Source organism: Gopherus flavomarginatus, chromosome 2, assembly GCF_025201925.1.
Source record: "Gopherus flavomarginatus isolate rGopFla2 chromosome 2, rGopFla2.mat.asm, whole genome shotgun sequence".
Classification (NCBI taxonomy): domain Eukaryota; kingdom Metazoa; phylum Chordata; order Testudines; family Testudinidae; genus Gopherus; species Gopherus flavomarginatus.
The window spans coordinates 48,301,910-48,318,765 of NC_066618.1; the positions used below are offsets into that span (position 1 = coordinate 48,301,910).

General features: G+C 45.4%; 1 protein-coding gene across 3 annotated transcripts in view; it reads left to right on the plus strand.

Annotated features, from left to right (window-relative positions):
* VPS50 (VPS50 subunit of EARP/GARPII complex) overlaps window positions 1-16,856 on the plus strand; it is a 187,432-nt gene that overhangs the window by 56,377 nt on the left and 114,199 nt on the right. For all 3 annotated transcript variants that reach the window (XM_050939528.1, XM_050939530.1, XM_050939529.1), the window contains one exon: window positions 11,334-11,469. In XM_050939528.1, coding sequence (XP_050795485.1) covers window positions 11,334-11,469 — 136 coding nt within the window. The remainder of the gene's footprint in view (window positions 1-11,333; window positions 11,470-16,856) is intronic.

Sequence of the window (16,856 nt, forward strand, 5' to 3'; positions counted from 1 at the left end):
ATTTGGATATAATGCGGTAAAGCAGTGCTCCGGGCGGCGGGGCTGCGTATTCCGGTGGATCAAAACAAGTTCAATATAACACGGTTTCACCTATAATGTGGTAAGTTTTTTTTTGGCTCCCAAGGACAGTGTTATATCGAGGTAGAGGTGTAATTGCCTGTTGCAGTACCTTCCTAGGAGAAGTAAGACTGAATAAAACTTTCAGGCTGGAATATTACAGCAATTCTATTTCATTCCCACTTCCTCATAAAAAGGAACCCACCATATTCAGCACTTATATCAAGGTTGCCAGGTAGTAAGTAGGCTGAGACTAAAACAAAATCAGCTTTATTTGTCTGTATTTAATAGAGCTGGGACCCTGTACATTCATCACAATGTAAAATCAAGAAACTTTTCACATAAAAGTAGCTAATCAGCCACACGCTGCTTAGTCAAATTAAACATTTTCAGTCATATTAAATTTTAAATCTTCCTTTTGAGTAGATTTACTGTTGTGATTTTCTGGAAATCTTTCTGATGAACGCATTTGACTCTATTTGTGTATTCTGGAATGAAATTCAGAACATCTCCAGGGACATTTTCTTGTATAACAAAGTTCTTCTTCGAGTGATTGCTCACATCCATTCCAGTTAGGTGTGCGCGCTGCGCGTGCACGTTCGTCGGAAACTTTTTACCCTAGCAACTCCAGTGGGCCGGCAGGTCGCCCCCTGGAGTGGCGCCGCCATGGCGCTCGATATATACCCGTGCCGGCCCACCCGCTCCTCAGTTCCTTCTTACCGCCGTGTCGGTCGTTGGAACTGTGGAGCGCGGCATAGCTGTCCTCCATGTCCCTAGCTCTCCTTGTTATCTCTCGTTATTGTTATAGTTGTTAGTTAGATCGTTAAGTATAGTTAGTAAGTAATTAGGTGTAAATAGTGTTGTAGATAGTTGTTCGCCGGGGGCTGTAGCCCTTCCCGGCACCGGACTCATGCCTGGTTCGCCGGGCTTTAAGCAGTGTGCGGCCTGTAAGAAGCCTATGCCTACCAGCGACCCCCACGACGCGTGCCTGAAGTGCCTGGGGGAATCGCACAGATCGGACAAGTGCCGCATCTGCAAGGCTTTTAAGCCCAGGACAAAAAAGGAGAGAGACCAAAGACTCCGGACTCTCCTCATGGAGGCGGCACTTGACCCGGCGGCTTCGCAGGCTGTGATCTTGGCGCCGGCACCGGATCGCACCGGCACCGGGAAGACTCCCCGGCACCGACCTTCTCCGGCACCGAGTGCAGAGCCGAGACCGTCAGCGTCTGCTACTCCAGCCAGGCAGACCCGACTGGAGCGCCCGGCCTCGACATCGGCCGCGGCGCCGCCGGCACCGTCGACTCCGGGCCCGGCGGGTCCGTCGAGTCCGGTGCCGCCAAGCTCCTCCATAAGATCTGGGGTTGAGCTATTGGTCCCATCCACGCCGGAGACCTTCGCCTCGGCACGGGACCTTATTGCCTTGACGGAGCCTACTCAGCTGCCACCCCCGGTACCTCCGGTGCGGGTCGCATCTAGAGGCAAGCCCATGATGTCGGCACCGTCTCGGGACTCGCGCTCGCGGTCCAGGTTCCGACGTCACGGCAGGTCAAGATCCCACCGCCGCTCGCAGTCCCGGCACCGCTCCCCTCGGCGGTACCGGTCGCACTCGCGGCACCGATCGACCTCCAGACGGTCGCGGTCTGACTCCAGCCGCCGATACCGGCACTGTGACTCCAGGAGCCAGTCCCGCCGTCACTCGCCGCACCGGTCGACCTCCCGGCACCGAGCTGGTGGCAGGTCCCGGTCGACCTCCCGGCACCGCGTCGGTGGCAGATCCCAGTCCTGATCCCGGCACCGAAGCAGCGGCCAGTACCGGTCCAGATCCCGGCACCGAGACAGAACCCGGTCCCGATCCCGGCACCGCTATGACTCCCGGTACCGATCCCCGGCACCGAGAAGATCTTCGCTGCCGACCCGCGCAGACCCTTACCAGCCAGGGTCGGCCCCGCCGTGGCCTTCTAGGCAGCCGTCGGTGTCTTCGCAGACAGACAGCGGGTATGCTCTGGGCACCGACCGGCAGGCGGCGCTCTTTCAAGACCCGCCGCAACAGGACCAAGGCCCGCAGCAGTGGGGGTTTTGGACCCCATGGGCATACCATCAAGCCCAGGGCCCCCAACAGCTTCCTGCTAGGCCTGCGACGGCGGAGCACAGGGTGCCGGAAGCCTCGTTGTCTCGCCCCCCTCCCTCCCCGGATGGAGAGGAAGGGTCCAAGCAGCAAGACTCCGCTCTGGCTCCTGAGACAGAGGCGAGGGCCGAGGGGGACCCCCCATTGGACACTTTCTTGCCGGGGGTCTCCTCATCCTCCTCCCCTGATGAAGCGGTGGCTGGCACCTTCTCCAGTAGCCCCCCCCCGCTGGATCTCAGGGCGCACCAAGACCTCCTTAGGCGAGTAGCTCAGAATCTGAGCCTACAAGCCGAGGAGGTCTCGGAGATCGAGGATCCGATTGTCACCATCCTCTCGTCGGATGCTCCCACCAGGGTCGCCCTACCCTTCATTAGGACGATCCAGGCCAACGCCAATACTATCTGGCAGTCACCGGCCTCCATCCCCCCTACGGCGAGGGGCGTCGAAAGGAAGTACATGGCCCCCTCTAAAGGCTATGAGTACCTCCATGTCCACCCGACACCGTGTTCCCTGGTGGTACGGTCGGAGAATGACAGGGAGCGTCATGGACAGGAAGCTCCAGCCCCCAAATCCAGGGAGGCCAGGCGTATGGACCTCCTTGGACGCAAAGTCTACTCGGCTGGGGCGCTGCAGCTCAGGGTTTCGAACCAACAAGCCCTGCTCAATAGGTACGCGTTTAACTCATGGGTGGCAGCGGACAAATTTAAAGAGCTGCTGCCGCAAGACGCCCGCCAAGAATTTGCGGCCATCCTAGACGAGGGCAAGAAGGTTGCACGAACATCGTTGCAAGCTTCTTTGGACGCTGCAGACTCGGCTGCCCGCACCCTCGCCTCGGGGGTAACGATGCGCCGTATCTCCTGGCTGCAGGTCTCTGGCCTTCCACCGGAGCTCCAACATACCATCCAGGACCTCCCGTTCGAAGGCCAGGGCCTGTTTTCAGAAAAGACAGACCCCAGACTTAAGAGTCTCAAGGACAATCGGGTCATTATGCGCTCCCTCGGGATGCACACGCCGGGAACGCAGCGCAGACCCTTCCGGCCACAGCAGCAACAGTAGCGCAGGCCATACCCCCAGTTCCGCCAACGGCAGGACCTCAATAGGCGCCGTGGCAGGAATGGAAGGCGTAGGCATTCGGGGAACCAAGGGGGGCAGAATCAAGGCTCCTCTAAGCCCCCGCCTGGACCCAAGCCTTCATTTTGAAGGTGCGCCCGAGGGCGCAGTAACAGTTTCCCCCACGGATCCTTCCCCCCCGTTTTCCAACCGCCTTTCGTTTTTTCTTCCGGCGTGGACCCAAATAACATCGGACCGCTGGGTCTTGCGTACGGTGCAGACGGGATACCGCCTGCAGTTTACATCGTTTCCTCCTTCCCGCCCCCCTTCCTCGTCCCTCTTCAGGGACCCCTCTCACGAGCAATTCCTTCGACAGGAGGTACAGACGCTCCTCAACAAAGGAGCTATAGAGGCGGTTCCGGAAAACGAGAAAGGCAAGGGGTTTTATTCCCGCTACTTTCTGATCCCCAAGGCCAAGGGAGGCCTCAGGCCTATCCTCGACCTGCGAGAGCTCAACAAATACCTGGTGAAGTTGAAGTTCCGCATGGTATCCCTGGGTACCATTATCCCATCCCTGGATCCGGGAGACTGGTACGCCGCCCTCGACATGCAGGACGCTTATTTTCACATTGCCATTTGGCCACACCACAGACGTTTCCTTCGTTTCGTGGTGGGCCCCCTTCACTACCAATTTGCAGTCCTCCCATTTGGCCTTTCTACGGCCCCGAGGGTCTTTACAAAATGCATGGCAGTCGTTGTGGCACATCTTCAGCGCAGTCGTATCCACGTGTTCCCTTACCTAGACGATTGGTTAATTCGGGGCACGTCGGAACTGCAAGTTTGCAGCCACGTCCGCGTGATCACCGGCCGGTTTGCTACCTTGGGCCTCATGATCAACATGGACAAGTCCACCCTGATCCCCACGCAGAGGGTGGAGTTCATCGGGGCCGTCCTGGACGCCACCGTCGCCAGGGCTCTTCTGCCGTTGCCGAGGTTCCAGGCATTGTCGGCGATCGTTCAGTGATTGCGGGCAGCCCCCTTGACATCAGTACGGACATGTCTAACCCTGTTAGGCCACATGGCAGCATGCACGTTTGTGACCGGTTATGCTCGGCTCCGCATGAGGCTCCTCCAGTTGTGGCTCATCGAACATTACCGGCCGGCAAGGCAGCCGCTAGACATGCTGATCACAATCCCCCAGGGGGTGTTAGATTCTCTCGACTGGTGGCTAGACCAGTCCGTAGTGTGTGCGGGACTCCCTTTCCACCCACCTCAGCCCTCGGTGTCCCTAACAACGGATGCCTCAGATCTTGGCTGGGGGGCCCACCTGGGAACCCTGAGAACGCAGGGCCTGTGGTCCCCGCAGGAGGTGAGGTTGCACATCAACATGCGGGAGTTGAGAGCGGTCCGCCTTGCTTGTCAAACGTTCTGTCACCAGCTTCAAGGTCGTTGTGTCGCGGTGTTTACCGACAACACGACGACCATGTACTATATCAACAAGCAAGGCGGCACCAGATCCTCTCCCCTATGTCACGAGGCGATGCAACTCTGGGACTTTTGTGTAGCCCACTCCATTCACCTCACAGCTTCCTTCCTCCCCGGAGTACGGGACACGCTGGCGGATCGCCTGAGCAGATCCTTCCTATCGCACGAGTGGTCCCTTCGCCCGGACGTCGCCCTCTCGATCTTCCAGAGGTGGGGTTATCCCCGTGTGGACCTCTTCGCGTCCGGGGGGAACAAGAAGTGCCAGGCGTTCTGCTCCTTTCAGGGCAGGGAGCACGGGTCTATAGCGGATGCCTTCCTTATTCCGTGGACGACCCACTTGTACTACGCGTTTCCCCCTTTCCCTCTGGTCCACAGGGTCCTTCTGAAGGTGCGCAGGGACAGGGCTCGCGTGATCATGGTAGCCCCGGCGTGGCCCAGGCAACATTGGTACCCCATGCTGCTGGACCTGGCCATAGCCGACCCAGTTCCCCTGCCCCTTCACCCGGACCTGATTACCCAGGAGTACGGGACTCTCTGTCACCTGGACCTGCAGTCGCTGCACCTAGCGGCGTGGTTCCTGCGTGGCTGACCGGTTCTGAGCTGCGCTGCTCCACACCGGTACGGGAGGTGCTTTTGGGCAGCAGGAAGCCTTCCACGAGAGCGACATACTCGGCCAAGTGGAAGCGTTTCTCCTGTTGGTGCGTGGAGAAAGGTCTCCGCCCTTTGGAAGTTTCGGTGGCCAATATCTTAGACTATGTTTGGTCCCTCAAACAACAGGGTCTAGCGATATCGTCGTTGCGGGTCCACCTGGCAGCTATCTCCACCTTTCACCCGGGTGGGGATGGCCGCTCCGTTTTTTCTCACCCGACGGTGTCTAGATTCCTTAAGGGGCTGGAACGTTTATACCCTAACGTCCGACTCCCTGCTCCAACCTGGGATCTTAACCTGGTGTTGGCTCGGCTCATGGGGCCCCCCTTTGAGCCGTTAGCTACTTGCTCCCTGCTTTATCTCTCTTGGAAGACTGCCTTTTTAGTAGCTATCACCTCAGCTAGGCGGGTGTCGGAACTCCGGGCTCTTGTGGTAGACCCCCCGTATACAGTCTTCCACAAAGATAAGGTGCAGCTGAGGCCACACCCTGCCTTTCTCCCCAAGGTAGTCTCGACCTTCCACATCAACCAAGAGATATTCCTCCCGGTTTTTTTTCCGAAACCTCACTCTTCAGGCAGGGAGCAGCAGCTCCACTCGCTTGATGTCCGTAGGGCTCTCGCGTTCTATGTGGAGAGGACCAAACCGTTCCGCAAATCCCCCCAACTTTTCGTGGCAGTAGCGGACCGCATGAAGGGGCTTCCTATCTCCTCGCAGAGGTTATCCTCATGGGTTACTTCCTGTATCAGGACCTGCTATGAACTAGCCCATGTGCCTACGGGCCGTGTGACTGCGCATTCTACCAGGGCGCAGGCGTCGTCGCTGGCTTTCCTCGCCCGTGTGCCCATCCAGGAAATCTGTCGGGCAGCGACCTGGTCATCGGTCCACACCTTTGCTTCCCACTACGCCCTGGTCCAGCAGTCTAGAGAGGATGCGGCCTTCGGATCTGCAGTGCTCCATGCCGCGACTTCTCGCTCCGACCCCACCGCCTAGGTATGGCTTGGGATTCACCTAACTGGAATGGATGTGAGCAATCACTCGAAGAAGAAAAGACGGTTACTCACCTTTGTAACGGTTGTTCTTCGAGATGTGTTGCTCGCATCCATTCCACACCCGCCCTCCTTCCCCACTGTCGGAGTAGCCGGCAAGAAGGAACTGAGGAGCGGGTGGGCCGGCAGGGGTATATATCGAGCGCCATGGCGGCGCCACTCCAGGGGGCGACCTGCCGGCCCACTGGAGTTGCTAGGGTAAAAAGTTTCCGACGAACGTGCACGCGCGGCGCGCACACCTAACTGGAATGGATGTGAGCAACACATCTCGAAGAACAACAGTTACAAAGGTGAGTAACCGTCTTTTATGCCAAATCGATAGTTTTAGGATGCTGTGATGGCACTTGCAGATTCTTTAAAAGTATTCTTTTGTCATTCTTGAATAGTGACAGTTGGAGTCCCAGATGTGAATATCCATACTTGAGAAACTTTTGTTTTCAAAATTTCCTGAATTCATGTTCTATAATGTAATGTTTTTTTACTGCTAAAAAATCCTGCCTATAAAACTTCAGTGAAGCCCTTATATGGAATGCTAAAGTGTTTTGTCTGTATTTTGCACTGAATCTACTATAATGTATACTACCTGTTCATTTTCTTTTCTCTGGTTCTTGGCCATGTATAGCATATTGCAAGCCAGTGTCCTTTTAACTGTCATTCAATTAACTTCCTTGCTGAGCTTGTTTGTTCTGCGGGCATGTTCTGTCCAAACTGCTACCCATCCTTCTTTCCTGTTGATTAGCTCTTTGAGAGACGTTCTCTATATATCTAGAGGCTTTGAGAGACGTTCTCTATATATTTATTTTTGTCTCCCTGAGCCTAGTTCAAAGAAATTCAGCTGTTCATTTTACTTATCTGCCTTGTGAAAATGGGTTTATTTTGGGACCTAATCAGTACTGTTGTCTTCTATCTAAGCATGCTGGCTATCTTGAAGTTGAAACATCTCCATGTAGAGATCTGAAAGATTTAAGTTTTTGTTCTTAGTTCACTGTGTCTCAGTATGTTTTTATATTGATTCTTGCCAACTATGCTAGAAGCACTATGGTCAGTGAATGGACCAGAGTGGTTCCCCACATGCTTAGTGCTATTTATATGGATTTATTCAATCAAAGTGGATTAAGTTTCTTATAATGCATGACCACCTTGAGAATTCATTATGTCAGGAGCACATTAAACTGTCTAAAGCACTAATATATGAATACTGTTTGAAGTAACATTATAGTTTTGAAAGATTATTTACATTCATATGGCACAAATCAATCCAAATTTTTCTGTATCCACTCACAAATGAAATGCAGCCAGTTTTGATGTGAAATATAGCTATTTTTAGCAACACAGACCAACTTACATAACCATTTAGGGGAGGTAATGGAGACTGACACAGCCAATTGAAATGGCAGGGTAGCTTGCTGAGTTAGGCAAAATCGTAAAATGACAGAATTGTAGGGCTGGCAGGTCATCTAGTTCACCCCATATGCTGAGGCAGGATCAACTATACCTAGACCATCCCTGACAGGTGTTTGTGTAACCTGTTCTTAAAAAAATGTCCAATGAGGGGGATTCCACAACATCCCTTGAAAATCTGTTTTAGAACTTAACAATCCCTTTCAGTTACAGTTTTTCCTGCTATCTAACCTAAATTTCCCTTGCTGCATTGTAAGCTGATTACTTCTTATTCTACCATCAGTGCACCTGGAGAACAATTTATTGCAGTCCTCTTTTATAAGAGCCATATTTGAAGACTTTAATGATGTCCACCCTCAGTCGTTCTGCCCAGTTTTTTAACCTTTAATAGGTCAGGTTTTCTAAACCTTTTATCATTTTTGTAGCTCTCTTCTGGACTCTCTCCAATTTGTCCACATCTTTCTTAAAGTGTGGCGCCCAGAACTGAACACAATTCTCCAGCTGGGGCTTCACCAGTGCCAAGTAGATGGGACCATTACCTCCTGTCTTATAGATGACGCTCCTGGTAATACACCCTGCAATATTAGCCTTTTTTGCAACTGAATCACATTGTGATCCACTATAATCCCCAGATCCTTTTCAAACATACTACCACTAGCCAGTGTTTCCCCATTTTGTAGCTGTGCATTTGATTTTTTTCTTAAATGTAGTGTATTGCACTTGTCTTTAATTTCATCTTGCTGAATTTAGACCAATTCTCCAATTTGTCAAGATCATTTTGAATTTTAATCCTGTCACCTAAAGTGTCCGCAACCCCTCCCAGTTGGTGTCACCTGCAGATTTCATAAGCATACTCCCAACGCTGTTATCCAGGTCATTAATGAAGATATTGATAGTAACTCTGTTAAAGAAGGAAACTAGGTTGGTTTAGCATTATTCTTGCCAAATTCATGTTGGATATTACTTAACACATATCCTATAAGTGGTTACGTATTGATGATAATTTGTTCCAATATCTCTCCAAGTATCAAAGTCAGACCTTCTGATCTACAGATCCCTCGGTTGTCTTTGTTCCCGTTTTCAAAGATATAGGTAATATGTTTCTTCTTCTCCAGTCTTCCAGGACATCAACTGTCCTCCAGGAATTCTCAAAGATAATCACTCACGGTTCCAAGTTGGCTTCAGCTAGTCCCTTATGTACCCTGGGATGAATTTGATCAGGGCCTGCTGACTTGATTACGGCTAACTCATTTAAATATTTTTAACCTGTTCTTTCCCTGTATTCCTTCCCTATCATTGTTAATATTGTGTTAAGCATCTGGTAGCAATTTAATATAAATAAAATATAATGCTACAGAATTTTGCTCTTAGTTTTGACAATGTATATAATGTCTATATGTTAGTGAGTAATATCAGCAGGAGTCTTTTTCTGCTATCTTAAATACAGTGGCATATTTTCTTCATGTTTTAAAGAGGACTGGTGCTAAAACTTAGTATTTTATGGCATTATGGTTGTTGAAGATTGTACTCACAGATGCCCAGCTTATTTACACTGTACAATTCTGTTGACTTGATATGAAATCTGCCCAGAATTAAAATTAGTAATAAAGAAGCTGAAAAAGACTTAATGATTAATATGAGGTCTCAAGATACTTTTGCCAGGGACATATATTAACTCTAAAGAATGAGCCTCATGAGTATTTAATCACTGGCAGAGTGTAAGTGAATATGAATGGCCTGAGCAGTATGTGTTACAACCAGGAATATTACTCAAGTGAGAGAGACAAGTGAACATGACTGAGTAGAAAATAAAAGTATGCTTCCATTTCAGATAATTCTTTCTGATAAAGTTGAGAAAAGGAAAAGGCTTAAGTAACCTCCACACATTTGTATAGCTCTCCAGTTTAGTATTTGCTATCAAACCACACTTAATTTTCAAACGATTACCCACTTTTTCTTCAAACATCTTTTGACCACTAAGGATTCACAGTGTTGAGAAACCACAAATAATCAGTAGATAATCAAAAGATGTGAATCCCTTGGAGTGAAACTGGTGCTAAAGTTTTAGCCCTATATGTGTAGTATTTGATCGTTTGGATAGGATTCCATTATTTTGTGTGTTTTTAAAACAGAATGGCCAAGGCCTTGAGGTATTGATTTTTACATGAGGTGGGTACCTCATTTGTTTGAAGCCTTGTACATGCATTGAGCAAATTTCACTGAGAATTAAAAGTTAATTCTTAGGTATTGTGGGAGGCTAATAAAGGAATATAGTGACAACATAGTAGGATTTGCAAAGTAATTATAGTGTTTGATCTTGCAGAAGTCTACTTTGGGTAAAGAAATAGCAGAAATGTATGAACTACTCACCGCAACCCGATTCAGCTAATTTAAGTGTTAATTTCAGGCCTAGCTGGGAACATTAAAACATGAACGTCATAAAGCAATAGTACTCTAAAATGCAGACTCAATTGGACACATTCTTTCAGATTTTCATAAGCTCTAAGGTTTTGCCTCTTGACAGCAAACGAATCAGAATGATGAGTTTAGAATATATATTGCACGATCTCTGTGCTCTCGTTGCTTGCCCTTACCAAATAGGTGTTGAATTTGAGGAGATGAATATATTTGGTTTCTTGCTGCATAACCCCAGTTCAGAGTAGGTATTGTGTTCAATTAAAGCCTTTTTATGAGGTTGATAGTCTGCTCTCTAATGAAATCTTAAAACACAAATGGCAGACTTCGTGGGGGTTTTGCTTAGCCTTCAATCTGGACAGTTTGGGCCCAAACCAAGTTGGCCTCTAGGTGCTACTGCACATGTTTGAAATAATTTAATTACTGAGGAGTCCAGAGCCTTTAACTGAGGGGCCCCATTGTGCATTGTTGCACTGTGCAAACGCAGAGAGACAAAACCTACTTTGAGGAGCTTACACTCTCTAAATAGACAAGGCAGGAAAAGGGTGAGAGAGGAAACAGAGGCACAGAGAGAAAGTGATCTGTCCAGCAAGATCACCCAGTGGACCAATGGCAGAGCCAGGGGTAGAATCTAGATCTCCAAACTCTGTCCTGTACCCTGTCCAATAGACCACATGCCTCCCTTTTTATTCTTGACTGTGCTAGAGATACAATTAGGATAAAGTACATGTGAAATAAATGTTTGGCCTTGGTCCAGTTTCTAGTGAACAGTGGTCCAAATATCAAAACGAGCATCTCAACAAATTAGTCCTTGTAGAGAGCCAGTCATTGAGTGGACATTCACAGATTGCTGTATTCCCCTCCAAAACGGGGATGACTGTGTCAACCTTTAATGATGCAGTTTGTATTGTATCTGTTCCACAACCAATATAAGACCTAAAGCAACTCTGTCAAACATTTTTATTTGAAACTAAAACTCGTAAATAATAAGCACTTCACAATCCCATACTGGGTACAAATGGAAGAACAGTTTCTTATTTTGTTTGTTCAGAAAACTGAGCCAAACTGTTAGTTTTCTCACAGGCCTAACTTTTTCTTTTCTGTAGCATATTACATCAGACAGCTACATTCCATGTCTTGCTGACCTCTGCAAAGCACTCTGGGAAGTCATGCTTAGTTATTATCGAACGATGGAATGGCATGAGAAACATGACCGAGATGAGGGAACTGTTTCATCTTCTGGTAAGAGATGACTTTTGAACTAATTCTCTTTTGTATTTCGTTGTTTGAAAACAAACGTTAAATGTTGAAGTAATTAGTTTCTACCCAGGTACTTCTGTGGCCCTGACCTGCTAGTATCTTAAACGTTGTTTGTTTTGCTTATCTCAAGTATGTGGTTACTATTGTTTACATATGTGTAAGGAGACAGACAGACACACGCGAAGAGAGACAGTAAATTGGAGAATATAAGTAATCAGATTCTTTATTAAACTATTCTTTAAAATATCCAGATTTCAGCTAGAGTCGGTCACTTCTTAACTTCAATTTTTTCCTTTAACATTGTCTTCTTGCATTTGGAGTCATTATTAATCCATACTTCCGTGAGTATAGAAGGAAGTATAGAAAAAACAAATACTGCTGAATACTTGAGTGTTTTAAGCCATTTAAAGTTTTTTATCGAAAAATTATTCGAAGCAGCAATAAGGGCAGCAACTGTATCTTAAGTGAGAAACAGGCAAGGTATCAATTTCACGTTTCAGATTTCTTGGAACTATGTCAAAATGTGTACAACAAATTTTAAGTTTAGTGAATTGGGCTACTGGGATGTTTATTGGGGGAAGTAGCTTTAAAATTGAGGAATATGATTCTCTGTTAATCAATTTAATTTTTTTGGAATGTTTTTAAAGTGGTTCGCCTTACTACAGCCTTTGTCATCTTTGCTTAGTCTGATCTTTGCACTTCTATACCAACTTACACACCTGGAACTGCTACCCTAAGGCCTGCAATGCTCCTTCACTTTACTTCCAGGAAATCCAAAACCTCTGCCTTAAAACCCACCTGTTCCATGGCACTATCATCTAATTTTGAGTAGTCTGTTTTTGTGTTGTCCTAGTACACTCCTTTAGCATTCCAACCACTTGAACGTGTTTGTCTGGCACAGCCCTCTTATGCACACACTTGGCAGTACATAACTGGAATTGAGGAGACTGTCTAGACAAAGACAAACGTTATCTACATGCCTCTAAGCGAAGATACTTGGATATGGCAGTAGGCATAAAGTGAAATCCTGGCGCTGTTGAAGTCAATGGCAAAAGTTCCATTGACTTCAACTGTAGAGGATGTCACCCATAGTTGTTATATCTGCAGACCAATAGAAACAACAGTTTCTCTCTCTGACGGGCATTTCTGGCAATGCTATTGCAGATATTTCTCCTTCTCCGATATGAAAAGCATGATTTGTGTAAAACAGGTAAAATATATTGTCATCCTTTAGACTGAACTGTGAAGAAATAATAAAAATGGAGGAATGAGAAACAGAAGAAAATGGACTAATCTTACCACTCTATCATTTGAAATCCACTCCTGCTTTTAAACGTATAGTTTAAAGTCAGACTTACCCAGGGGATTAGGTATTAAAATTAATTACATTTGCAATCGTTGAGGTTGCCTCCCTACTTCAAAATTTAAAGCATAATAAAAGTATTTTTTCTTCTAAGGGCCTTTAATATATTGCGCAGGGTATTTTTAAAATTAACGTGGGCTAATTTTATTAAAAGTATTATTGCAAATTAGTGTTTTCTCAGTATGACTAAATTAAAATTCAGATGTTTCTTTTGATGTGCACCTTAGGGGGGAAAGTCTTTATTAATCCCCTTTTCTGTTCCATTTTACATTATCAGTAATACTTTTAAATATTTAAAACTTGTTCAACATTTTCAGCTTTTAAGTTTATGTTTTGGAGGTGGATTCTGCTGTGAACATTTTGCTGTCATTTCTGCAGATATAATAATTCAGGTATCAAAAGTGTATGCCTCAGCACTGTTGTAATAGACCATTTCTTTATAATCCTTATATCATTTGTATAGTACACCATTCCCATTAGTATGGTTATTTTTGGTGCTGCTTAAAACTTTGAATTAAGCAGTGTGTTATATTATTGCAAAACCCATTTTAAAAGAACCGTTAGGGGTTCTTAGGACAAATTTTTTGGTGGCCTCACTCGACTCTTGTTGGTGGCCGCTCTCAGACTGTTTCCTAAAATACTTAATTAACTTTAGGAAAAACAAATAAATATGCACATATACACATCCAAATAATTGTAATTTATTTATTGCTAGCTAGTAAGTCTGTTGTGAAAAGTGATATTTACAAACATACAAACATCACATTTTACAGCAGACTTACTAAGCCTGGGAATAAGTTTAAGCCTAGGATGGTGGGGGAGGCAGTGAGGAGCTGGAACCTGAAGTCCCATTGCTTGAGCCTGAAGCCCTGCAGCTAGGGCCCAGGAACAGAGTATTTGTGCAGTGGCAGGCCCCAGCAATCCCCGGAGCCCACACTGGGAGCCCAAAGCCCCATGGTCGGAGCCTACTGCCCCGCCACCCTAGGGCTGAAGCCCAGCGCTTGAGCCCCACCGCCCCTGGAAAGGTGGGGAACTCATCGGCTGCCTGCTCCTCCAGCATTGTGCCCCAGGTGTCTCCAGAGGATGGAAGGTCCCAACCCCTGCTGGCCACCACAGCAACCAACAGCAAGCCCCTGGTGGCTGCATACAGCCAGGGTGGCTGCATTTGAGAAACACTGCGTCAGACTACATAGTGGTATTCTATTCAGTCACATGTCATTTTAAATTTGCTGTTTGAGTGTTTCTATATTTGTGGCACTAGTACTACTCTAGATCTTATATTGCACAAATAGTAAGTTGCTGGTGCCCTTGGCTTTTAGTCTAGCTATTCTGTACAGTGTGGCATAAGAATTAAAAGTGAACCATGTTTAAATAAGAATAGTGAATCAGGTTTAAAAAAAAATTCACATAGCAAGAGAATTGATAAGTCTAATGTTATTTGAAAGAAAATAAATTTCATGGTAATGGAACAGTGGGTATTAATTCTGCATCAGACAGCTTGGTTCCCTAGTTTTATTTGATGGCTATATTTAATGGCTATGTTACATTTTGTACCTAAAGTATAAAGGTCAAGAACAGGGATTCTCAAACTGGGGGGTCAAGACCCCTCAGGGGGTCACAAGGTTATTACATGGGGAGTCACGAGCTGTGAGCCTCGACCTCCACCCCAGACCCTGCTTTGTATCCAGCATTTATAATGGTGTTATAAATTAAAAACACTTTTTAATATATCTAAGGGGGGTTGCACTCGGAGGCAAGGTAGCTATGTGAAAGAGGTCACCAGTACAGAAGTTTGAGAATCACTGATCAAGAATACACAGTGTGTAGAGCAGGAGAACACAGCAGAGGGAGCTGTAGGATAGTTTACAATAGTATGTACATTATAGTATTCCAAATAGTGAAACCCAATAGACTGAAGCTGTTGAATGAGCATTATAACTTTGTGTAGCTGGATCTCATCAGTTTGAGGCATGAACCGAAGGCTGTCTCTAGATTCTTTCCTTATTGTGCTTTTTTACTTACAGTAGTGTTCACAAAGTACTTGCAATAGATCCAGTGTCTCTTGCTCATGGTACACAACTCCAAGAGTAGGAGTGAGAAGCAATGGATTCAGAAGACATTAATGTCGTAGTTCTTTCCATTTCAGTAGACTGCAGCTTGTCCAAAGGATTCTTACATGGATAGTAGACATAATGTACTTCATCATGGCTCATGTATACTTAGGCTTGTAATTATTTTATTGCCTGTAATGGGCATTACAAATGAATTGTGCTTACATAACTTTTTAAAATGTAGATGTGAATAATATTTTTTTCTATTTGTGAAGAATTAAAGGTATCTGAATGATCAGTCAACTTCCTACGTGTTTTCACTGTGTAAATTAGTCCATTTTTGAGGTACTGTAGTAAGAGTCAATAAATATTTTACTCCAGGGCATGTCTCTTGATTTTTTTTTTCTTTTTTTAGCACCTTTATATAAACTGGGTCTTTTGAAAGTTTAGCACTTTTTTTTCCCCTTCAGATTTCAGTGCAAAATTTATTGTGGGGCTTCTATTTATTCTTATTGCCTATTTCCCCTTAATATGTTACCTGGGGATCTTCTTGTAAGGTGGTAGTTTCTGGGAATAACATTTTTAGAAACACTGTGGACATCTCAGTTATTAGTAAAAACAATGAAGCGTCCTTGTGGCACCTTAGAGACTAACACATTTACTCCTCATTGTTTTTGCTGATACAGACTAACGCGGCTACCACTCTGAAATCAGTTACTAGTGTTTAGCTAATACATTTTTTATAGTTGTACAAAGTCATTAATATCAAGGCAGCAGTGATTCTGTTTAGCTTCCTCTGTCCCCCACAAGAACTCACTCTTGGAAGCAAATGAAACCCCCACTTGCTTTTGTGATATGTGGAATTCTGCTGTGATCATATAGCTGGAAGGAGAGTTGTTCTTACCCAGGTAACCCCATTGAGCTCAGTGGAATTGCAAGTAAAAATGACTGTGTGAGTGTAGGTTGCAAGATCAGCTCCTAAAGCAAGAAAATAATTTTTTTCTGGTTCACAGTGTTAGTTTGCCTTTAGAGAAATTTTTTTTAGGACCAGTTTAGAAAAGAACCTTAAAAATAAGATTAACTAATGAAGCTAAACAGATGGCTAACACTAGATACAAACACATACATCCTAAAACATATTTTTATGGCATGTTAATATTTTAGTATTTCACATAAAATGGGAAATAAAGCAATCAAATTTCATTGTTGAATACTGTCATATAACCGAGCAGTAAATTATAATGAAAATTTTCTATTTTATTACAATAGAACTATTATTCCTGAGTGATCACATCTGATAAATTGGCGAAATGTAATATTTGAAAGCTCATACATGATTAACATTATATATAGTTTGTTAAATCTACGTCAAAATAAATTTAGTGAATTAAATTTATAACCACTGCAGCCTACAATGGCATTCTGAGTCACTCTAATCATGGCTACTTTTTCTGTAATTTCACTTTTGCATATAAGTTCATGTCAAATCATAAATTGGACAAACTTAGGTATTTTTATCCCAGAAAAGTGACGCTTGATCATCATATAAAAATATGCTTTTACGCTGCTGTGCACTCCAGATTTGACTGACCTGATCGTTTTTGTCTGTGATATTTAATAGTCCATACTATTTTTCAAAAACACATTTAAAGTCGACTCACAAATATGCAAGGGGGGGAAAATAGGCTTATGCGCTTTTTTAGCTGCTTCATGATTTACAAAGATAACCCGAAAGTAATCCTGTTTGATTACTTTTCTAAGGTTTTGCAGAAGGATTCTTTAGAGGTCTTGGATGTTTACTGTTAATTTTCCCAGCATGTAATTGAAAGAGTAAGGATTGTGTAATCTTAACTAAGAAATTTTTTCTTTCTATTGTTTATAGGTCATTTCAGTTAAATAGATGTTAACAAAACCCAGGTTTTAGATGGCATGTTTTAGATTGCAGTCCTTCCAGG